This window comes from Lycorma delicatula, chromosome 6, assembly GCF_047948215.1.
Source record: "Lycorma delicatula isolate Av1 chromosome 6, ASM4794821v1, whole genome shotgun sequence".
Taxonomy (NCBI): domain Eukaryota; kingdom Metazoa; phylum Arthropoda; class Insecta; order Hemiptera; family Fulgoridae; genus Lycorma; species Lycorma delicatula.
Window position 1 is genome coordinate 52,187,448 of NC_134460.1, and position 10,495 is coordinate 52,197,942.

At 27.8% G+C, this 10,495-nt stretch overlaps 1 protein-coding gene across 4 annotated transcripts in view; it reads left to right on the forward strand.

Moving 5' to 3' along the window:
- Positions 1-8,131, forward strand: part of LOC142327066 (uncharacterized) — a 51,119-nt gene extending 42,988 nt beyond the window's left edge. For all 4 annotated transcript variants that reach the window (XM_075369866.1, XM_075369864.1, XM_075369867.1 and 1 more), the window contains one exon: positions 215-8,131. In XM_075369866.1, coding sequence (XP_075225981.1) covers positions 215-242 — 28 coding nt within the window. In that variant the 3' untranslated portion in view covers positions 243-8,131. The remainder of the gene's footprint in view (positions 1-214) is intronic.
- Positions 8,132-10,495: the final 2,364 nt, after the last annotated feature.

Below are 10,495 nucleotides of genomic sequence, written 5' to 3' on the forward strand. Positions count from 1 at the left end.
TATTAATACTGATTTAATTCAGTGATTATCTCTTTAACTCTTTACAAAAAAATATCTGGAATTAAAAAAAAATTATTTTCCATATGAAAACAATAGTTATTATGTAGAAATTTATTCCTTGTAAAAACTTTTTTTAGTTTAAATCTGATTTCACAAATTCTTAATGATATGTTAAATGTACTGTTTGTTAATTATCTTTATCTTTGTTTTCCAGGTTTCACATGTATAGGAGAAGATTGTAATCAGTTTAGAACTATTGATCAGTATCAGTTGTAGTAAATTATCATTTTATATATTTTTGAATTAATTTGTATGCAATTTAATTATCACTTGAGTAATATCTTTTTATACTCTTGATAGCAAATATGGTCTACAGTTTTTAAAACAAGACTGTACATTTTTATTATTTATTTTAAGTATTACTAGATTAAAATTAATTTTCTTATTTTGAATGCCACATTGTGTTGTAGCTATTATTTTATAAATACAGCAATAATTTGAAGTTTTACAGTGCAGTACTTCTCTTTTTATACAATACTGTTGTTATAGTGTGTTGAAGTTTTACATTGCAGTACTTTTCTTTTTACATAATAATACTGTTGTTTTAATATATTTCTATTTACTGTTACACATAATGTTTATGTGAATGAGAGATTTTACTCTTCTTTGATGGTAAGATTTAATATTTTTAAGTAATTTTATTTTTTCAATATAGATAAAACATTTTTGTAATTTAAATTTATTTTCTAAATTAATTAACTTTATTTCTAGTTGTTTGTATCTTGCCATTTAATGATGTGCAATAATTTTCCATTAAAATAAAATATTATGAAGCGTTTGCCTTTCTTCTCAATAGTCAAGATTTTAAATAAGTTAATGGATGTCAACTTAAAAATAACTAAATATATTTATCAGCAATATAATCAATATAATAAACATAGGTTATCTGATGAAAGGCAGCTAATAAATTTTTAATTTATTAATATCATGTATACTATTTTACAGATATGTACAATTAATTTTCTTTTTTTCATATTTTAGTTCCTTACTGCACAATTCTGTTTTTAAAAAACTATATAACTTTAAAGTATTTTTTTTTTTTTTAATAGACAAACATTTATCAGAATATTGGCAGATCAGTAAACCTTTTGTTTTTAACTTGGATGAAAATATCTCTAGCCAAAGAAATTCTTATTCGTTTAAAAAAAAACATTTTGTAATTTTTTATTTTAGTTTATAACTTTAAATACAGATTTATTTTGTTTTTTGTTCATGAAGTCTAGTTGAACTTACTTGACAGCTGGTATATTCCACTGTTAAGAATCACAGGAGGAAAATGCAGTAAAAATATTCATTCTTCATGATCAAATATTATTTATTATATTTTGTTTGCTTTTAGTTTTTATTCCTTAATTACATCTGTAACTTGTCTTTTACAAACATTTTAGTAAATGTTTATTATCTGTACATCAGACTTTGTAATTGTACAGTTTCAAGTTATTAAAAAAAAGCCACAGCAGTAGTTATTAATTTGTTGAATGTATAATTGTTAAGTTTTAGTTATATAGTACATTATTTGAACATGGAAATGGAGATTGATTAGTTATTTAAGAGGGATGTCTTATTGTTACTTTCTGTCAAGCTATTTGCTATTTGAATAAATACAGTGAATAAATATTTATTTATTCACGAAAGTGTATCAGATCACCATAAAAGCAAAAAGTTTGTTTTTTTAATTTCATTGTTTCATTTGCATGAGAAACATTAATTTAAAAAAAAAATTATATACTAGTTAACATTAAACACACAATAGTATAAAAAAACAAAAAAAATAGTACAAATAGTAAACAAAAACAAAAGTGGGTCACTGGTTTATACATCAAAGGGATTTGTATCACGCTACATCAGTTATACTTGAGAAAAATGTAGATCTTTCTTGTAAAATTATGTATATAGATTTTTTCTTTTCGTCTTGAAAAAATTAAAATTAAAACCATGTCTCATTGGAAAAATGTGTCTTTCGTACTTTGAAGTTAATAAGATTTGCAAAGTCTTAAACTGGTTCTGATTCAACTCTTTGGCTGTAGAAATAATTTATTATTAATTATTCAACTCTGGTGTTTAATCTGTTCCTTGCCAGGAATGGAACTAGAGACCAGCAAATTTAGAAGGCATCATGATATATTTTCACACCAAAATACTTTTACTTAGTTTTTATATATGTTCCTTTCCTTTGGTGATTCCTTTTCTGTATAATGTATCAATTAATTTGGTAAACAGATTATTCAAATTTCATAATGTTATACTTGTTTGTGTCCTACCAATTTTTTAGGAATGTATTGATTACAATCTGGGCGGTATTACTGATATCTTAAACTATAGCTCTGAATATAATACTGTTTTGTGATGTATAATTAATTTTAGGTTTGTTTATTTCTTAATATTCAAATTTTTTTTAAGTCTGTTTAAGGTATTATTGGACTTTCTGTTTGCCAGCGAAGTAGTTTCTGCAAACAGCTATCAGCTTTGTGCTGTTTGTTTAATTACAGAGGTGGCCAAGTTAATAGAAAGTGATATTTTTCCTCTAAATTTAATTTATTTAATACAGAAATATATTATTCATATTTTAAAACTTTATGTGCATTCCCTTTTTATTAATTAACATTTTTAGTCTCTCTGGCATATTTTGTACTAGATTTAATGCACATCCTTATACCACACTTCAATCAGTTGCCATATCAGCAGTAACCTTCTTTTGTCATATCCCTTTTTCAGTATGGCCCATAAGCTTTCACTAGGATTCACGGGCTATATTACCTGGCCAGGGAAGTACTAATGTCATTTTCTCTCAAAAATTCTTTGACTCTGCTTTGTGGTATGGAACCCATCATGCATGAAAACAAAGTCCCTATCTCCAAACCACTTGTTTGTCTGAGGCAAAAGTTCATATTTCAAGATATGTATATACTGATCTTGCCCTAGGGTACCCTCAACTAAATAAAATGATTGGACTATGCATGACATGACTCCCTGTATGATGCTTCACTGCTTACTTGCTAACAGTGAAGCATCTCTGAATAGAAGAATTCTCCTATTCTTCATCGTACATATTGGGAGGTTTCTTTGCAAACTGTGAAAATATATTTGTCTTAAAACACTATCTTCAAATTTGTCATAACAATTAACACCTTATCTGTAGATTTAATTGATTAAGAACTGCAATATTGAGGGAAAAAAGTTTGTGTAATTAGAATGTTCAAATTGATATTTTCCTTTTGCCAATGCAGTCCAGCGTCTGAGACTTTGCCCACTCCAATCGTTTTTTTGCCGTTGATGGTGTGACCTTGGCTATCTTCAGTGACCAACAAGCTCTGAGATCATTGAAAAGTGCCCTACAGAGACTGCTAGTAGTTACATAACTTATCCATGTCTTTTTATGCCCAAATCCTTGCTGTTGATTTTCTATTGTTTAAAACCACATTTTTCAATTTCTTAGATTTTGTCAGAAAATTTTCTTCTTTCACATTTAGACACAATTTTGTTTATTTAGGTTTACAAATCAATACTTTGTTTAATCGTACTCATAATTTTTTATGAAATATATTCATTTTTTTAGCAATATCTGCCTGAGTACATTTCTCTTCTAACAGAGCCTTAACAATACCAATTTTTATTGGCAATAAGTTGCTATTGAACAACTTTGAGTTTATGGGGAAGAAAAAATTTTAATCATTTGAGACAAAAAAAAATACTGAATTGTAAGTAAAAAATATTCACTACATTGTGTAAACTTAAATGAAATTATTAATAATTGATACACTAATCGATGAAACATTAACGCATATTATTTTCAATACAAACAGCATGAAAACAGAAACACAGCTGTTGTAAAGAGTTAATAAATTTGTTTAATGTTAAATAAGGTGTATAATAAAATGAACATAGATAATGGTTATTTTATAAATTATTAATTTTGTGACTAGTTTAATAATTTGGCCATCTCTGTAAGTCATATATCTATGCTTATGTTTTTGTTGTGTAATTTATATTTTTAATTTTTAAGTATGTAAGTACCGTTATATTGTTATTACAGTTTATTTATATTCTTAAGTATATTTTAAATAAAGTAATTGCCTTATAATAAGATTAAGTAATTACTATCTGTATGTGTAAAATTAAATTGTTCTTTTCTAGTAACAAAGATATATTTTTTTAAATCCATCTGTTACGGGGCACGTTTGTCTTTGTAAAAGAGAAACCTATGTTTGAATAGAGTATGTTAACCTTTTTGAATATAGGAATATATATGTTATTATTATGTAGTCGAATACAATATATGTTGTAAAAATATATTCTGTTTATATATTCTTATTTGTGATAAGAATGAAACAATTTATCAGAAAGAAAAATAATTTCATATAAAATAAAACATACATGCATGTAACTGAAATTATTTTTTTAATCCACAGTCAGTTTTTCTCAATTGTATTCATAGCCAGTTAAACAATGTTCTCAATTTAATCTGAATAGATATGAATACAGTAGGAGCCTTGGTTTGTGTCCCTAGTACAGGTCTGTACTATTATACTATACAATTATGTATTTTTAACTCGAACATTGTTAAATATTGCTGTTCAACATCACAAAATTAAGAAAAAGTTCAATTTTACAAATAGAATTGTATGTAGTCTATAATGCTCTTATCTTCCTGTTAGAGCAGAAAATGTATTTATTTAAAATAATGACAAAAAACTGGTATGAAATGCATACTAACAACATTCACCTTTAGAGTGATTTGTATTAGAGTCAGTGATTTACAGTAATCCATTCAGTTAAATATAATTAATCAACGAGATACCATTTAAAATTTGTAAATATTTTGCCTTGTAGGAACAAATTTTGGTTGGTGTAAATGGATTTAGATTTGCTTGATTGACAATTTAGCAACTCAGCTTTTTTGTTGAACCTTCAGAAAGTAAAGTCTTGAGTCCCATAATTGGTAGATGAGTTATTCCAATAGAAGGTGCCAGCTAACATGATTCACCCAGTAACTTTTCAAGTGTTTCAAAGGGAGATGAAGAAAAGTCTATTAAACCCTTGCTGGTTTTATTTTTTTACATGTTTTGATGTTATTTGGATTTTTTTTTACCTTGAATATTAATATTTTGAATTGTTATGGCCAAATAATTGTAAAAAACACAAATATGCATGAAAAACACATTGTAATTTAAAAAATAAACCTAACTTACCTTTTTACACAATATTAAAATAAAATTAGTCTTTTCACTCTTTTAGTTCACCAATCTTTGCTTGAAGTAATAAATATTTTAATCTTACATTTATTTACAGTTTTATTTTTATTTACTCAAAATTAACGTTTTTTAGTGTGAAAAATTTTGAAAGGTGCTGCTGCAGAAAGATGTACGTCACACTCTGTGCACTGAAATCTTGAACCCTGCATAATTTATTTTAGAAGCAGACAGCACATCTTGATGTGTTTTCCTTTTTAACCCCCTTTCCTTTAGGAACACCCACTTCTCTATCTGGGGTGTAAACAGTGCGAAATCTATTATTTACATAATCTAAAATGAATTTTATTTTATGGAGTTTTCTTTGTTATTTTTGGTATATTTTCATTATTAGTAAAATATAAAAAACTTTATACAACTTTAGGTGTTCATGGGGCATGATACTGGAGAAATCAGGTGTAGAGAAAAGAGGTTTACTTATAAAGTACCTCTCAATTTCAGGTTCCCAAATCATCCCATGCGTAATAATGTAAACAGCAATCAAAAAACATTTCACTTTTGTCAATAGGTTTCCTACTAAGAAACCTTGAAAACTGCTTTAGGTATTTATTGGACAGAAATTTTTCAGTATACACATTAGTTTGTTGAACAGTTTCATCAATCAGTTATAAATAATTTGAAAATTGCAATATTCACACCTGGGGTATGTCCAGTAAAATTACTGGGTTTATAATTGATGTTGGACTCAGGGTAACTTTTTTTTTGTCTTCAATCATTTGACTGGTTGATGCAGCTCTCCAAGATTCCCTATCTAGTGCTAGTTGTTTCATTTCTATATACCCTCTATATCTTACATCCCTAACAATTTGTTTTAATTATTCTAAAATCACCTAACCAAAAGTAATTTCCTCACTGAACCTCGCTAATTCCTACTACATCTACATTTATCCTATCCATTTCCCTCTAAATTTTCTAACCTACCAACCTTTTTTAGACTTCTAACATTCCATGTTCCAACTCGTTTTTAATTTTCTGGTGACCCCTTCTTAGTAGTCCCCACCCGGAGATTAAACAGGGTGACTACTTTACCTCCAGAATATTTTACCAAGAAAGGTACCTCATCTTATATGAAAATGCAGAGAGCTACATTTTTTTGGAAAAAAAGCAGCTGTAGTTTTCCATTGCTTTCAGCTATGCAGTACTCAAGAGGATTGAGAGATGTTGATATGGCTGTTTAAGTCGTCCTGACCTACGCCCTTAACAACTACTGAAAGAGCTGCTGCCCTCTTTCAGAAATCATTCATTAGTCTGGCGCTCAACAGATATCTCTCCGACATGGTTGCATCTTCGGTCCAGCTACTCTGTATCACTGAGCACTTATGCCCCCTCACCATTGGCAAGGTCTCAAGAGGGAGCAGGGTAACTTACCCACTCAATACTGCTAGCATTAGGTACACATACACCATCACCAGCATTTACACTGTGGTCTTCACCTCTTCCTTAGATAGAAGTAAATGAAAATGATCATCAAAAATATCTCTATCATTGTATTCACTCTCGTACTGTGTAAATCCTCAAACACTATTTATATTGTTCTCAGCTGTTGCAGACATTATTGTAAGAATTTTTATAAATGAAACACAATCGCACACTCACCAATCTACTCTTCACAATAATAAAATCTTTCATACAATTACAATCGAATTCAGAATAAATAGTTTCACTAGAAAATTATTAGTAAAACAATTAGTAAGAATTTAGAAATTCATTATTCCACTATTACTAATTGATGAAGTGTTATTCTTTGTTATTTTGACAGATGAACAAATTTTAGGTTAGCTAAAAAAAAAAATTTTTTAAAGATTTTACTAAAATCAAAATGGATAAAATATAACTGTAAGTCATCATTTACCAATAATAAAATAATTCACATACACTAATAAAAATATCAAACAATAAAATTAAAAAATAATCACTAGATTGAAAACAAACACTACGGTAAAACTATTCACGTGCTATATCATACAAAGGTAAACAAAACTATTCGTATCCTTGTTGCTATGAAGCTAAGACTAGTTTTTGAAAGTGAATGCTAGCACTAATAATGGTTAAATAAAGTGAACATCATGACCATTTAATATTACAACAAAAACTGGGAACGGGTTAAAGGCTGCATTTGTATATCATTTTGCCCGTGTGCAGTTCTGTACTCCATGATTAACTGACAGTTAAAGACTAATGAAGTAGAGTATTTATGGAAGCACTTTCCTTAATTGGGAATATTTACTAATTAATTGATTGATTGTTTATTATATATTTATATGAAGCAACAATATGCACTGAAATTTTTGATAAATTATTGTTCCATTATATTTCAGAAACCTATCTTGTTTTGATTACATTTATAATATATATATGTTATGCTTTTAATAAACAATTTTATTGTTAACGGTTTTACATTTATCATGTAATAAACAACTTAAAATAAACCGTATTAAAATGTTTTCATGATGTTTTAAAATATATTAAGCCACATGTGCTTGCCTACTTTTATTTATGGTGTAAATATTAATGAATTTTTTTTAATTGTGAGGTATTGAAAAGTTATCTCTGTTTATATTGATGACACTTATTAAAGTTTTATATTTATAGTTTTTCTGTTCATTCAGTTAATTTAAAGAAAAAGGTTATGCATACGTATATTCATATAAATGTATTCATCACATGTGTTCGTGCTGTTTAATCTTGTATTTTATGGGTAAGAACAGCTCTTCGAAGTCCATTGCGGATTATAACAGAATTATTTATGTTATATATATGATTGACTTTAATTGTAATTTTATTTACAGATCATAATGTTGCTTAAAAAAACTGTATTTAATTATTTAAATAAATAAATAGTAGTTTTTTAAATTATTTTTTTTTATTACGTTTTATAGTTTGATACATAGCATATAATACTGTTAAATTATTTAAATTCTATTAATATAAACCACCTAGTACAAAATATTGATAAGACAACCGTATCTCAATTTTATCATGAAAGTACTTTTTCATACTTGTTTGTTAGAATAATGTAAAAAACATACTTCAAGTGGATGTTTTATATTAGTATTTTTAATATATATATATATAATATGTACAAGGTGATGGGTCCCCAATCCCCTGAATTAATGTTTCGTTTTTTATTGAAATGAAGAAAAAACTTTATCTAGATATCTGCCATTTTGCATTTTTAACATAAAAATTTATTTCTCAGGAATGATTAATTATATTGAACTGAAATTTTGTATGCTGCTAGGGTACCTAGAGGTTGACTTGTATAAAAATAATGAATGTAATCTCACTCCATTTCAAAATGGCAGCCATGTAAACTTGTTAATATCTTTGCAACCGCTGGTCTGTTGAAAATATAGTATTACAAAAAATTTAATTTAATTTATTTATTAAAATCCATTCATAAATAATAACAAAGTCAAAAATTCTTGAAGTCACTAGATAAAAAACCAGTTTTCATTTCCTCCTGAATAAATACACAGTCTCAATTAGAATAATTTTATTAATGCTATCCTGTAATAAGTTATAATCTTGAAAATATTATAAGTATTGAAAAATAATTGCATTTGTGACAAAAAATAATACCCAGTTTGTCTTTTGCTATGACCAAGTGAACACATTGAATACAAAGTGAATACATTGATCTGCGCTGCGAGTTAGGTTTTTTATCATTCTCTTATTCACTATGGTAGGTAGGTAGTGTGAATCGTATTTAAGGCAAGAAAATTATATCAGGTATACACACACATGCTGTCAACTGAAAACCCTCTTGCCATTTCAGAGAACTGTCACCAATATCAGTTTTCTGTAAACATATGAGTTTTATTTTGGGTGAACACTTTTCTATTTTTCCAGAAGCTGTCAATTGTGAAAGGTGTTTTACATTTCTGGACAGCTGATATTCCACTTCACTAAGTGCATGCAACAAAATTTGATTCATGCTGAATGTTAAGATTACAAGTTTGAGATTACCAAAAAAAAGCAACCCAAGCAAATGGAATTGTTGAGGAGGCCCACCCAGTAGCATGGCCTGCAAGGTCTCCCGATCACAGTCATGTTTACTTTTTGCATATGAGGCCAATGTTTTATTTATTGTTGTTAAATAAATTATAATTGAAAAAAAAAATAGTTTATTTAATAACCAGGGTCTGTTCATTAAAAAAAAAAACCGTGTAATGCAAATTATTTTTCCAATATCACTAATTATGTAATAACATTAATAAAATTATTCCAATTTACATTGGTAATTAATTTTATTTGGGAAGATTTGAATAAATAAGGTATTATTTTCTTTGTCATAAAACATTTAACCATTGTGTTTGTAATAACATAATGTATAAATAAACCAACGATTGCAAAAATATTAACAATTAAAAAGTTTACATGGCTGCCATTTTGAAATGGGACTGACAGATCATGTTCATTATTTTTATAAAAGTAAACCTTTAGGTACCCTAATAGTATACAAAATGGCAAATAATCGTAATATAAGCATTTCTGGACTCACAGTCTAAACAAAGTTACAGGACGAAGAATATTAAAAAAAAATCACAAACATTTATTTGTATTTAACCTACTACACATTTGGTTATAATTTTATTATCCTCTTCATTGGGATTAATCTAGCAAGTATGGAGGATGGTTCAGCAGTCACCTATTGTTTGGCCAAAAGCTGCTGCCATACATGGATCTCACTGTGCGGGCTGGTTGATTTTTGTGAAGCAGGAAACAATTCTTGGCTTTATAAAAGGCAGTTGCATGCAATAAATTCAGTCCAATCTTGGCACACAGCTGGTTAATGGTGTCTGTCTCTCTCTCTGAGAACCTAATTTTTTCTTCATCTATCGTCTCCAAAAGTTGGATAATGATGAATAAACCACTTGAACAAGACAGCTTTATCACCATGTGCTTGTTTTATTATTTTAGATGTTTCTTTGCACTTTTTATTTTTGCACATAATTCCACTTTTTAAAAACTGAATGTTATTCACTAGGCTTCGCTTGTACAACTTTGCCAAACCAGTTCAATTTTTATTCAGTGCTTTTTTGTGTATATTTATATGTACGGTAATTTTTCAGATTTATACAATATGTTCTCTTGACTCTCTGTTTATACAGATATCACTTTTCATGAAGTGCATGACTTACGTGGAATATAAAAGTAATGCTATATTTTTTTTAGATAAAAAT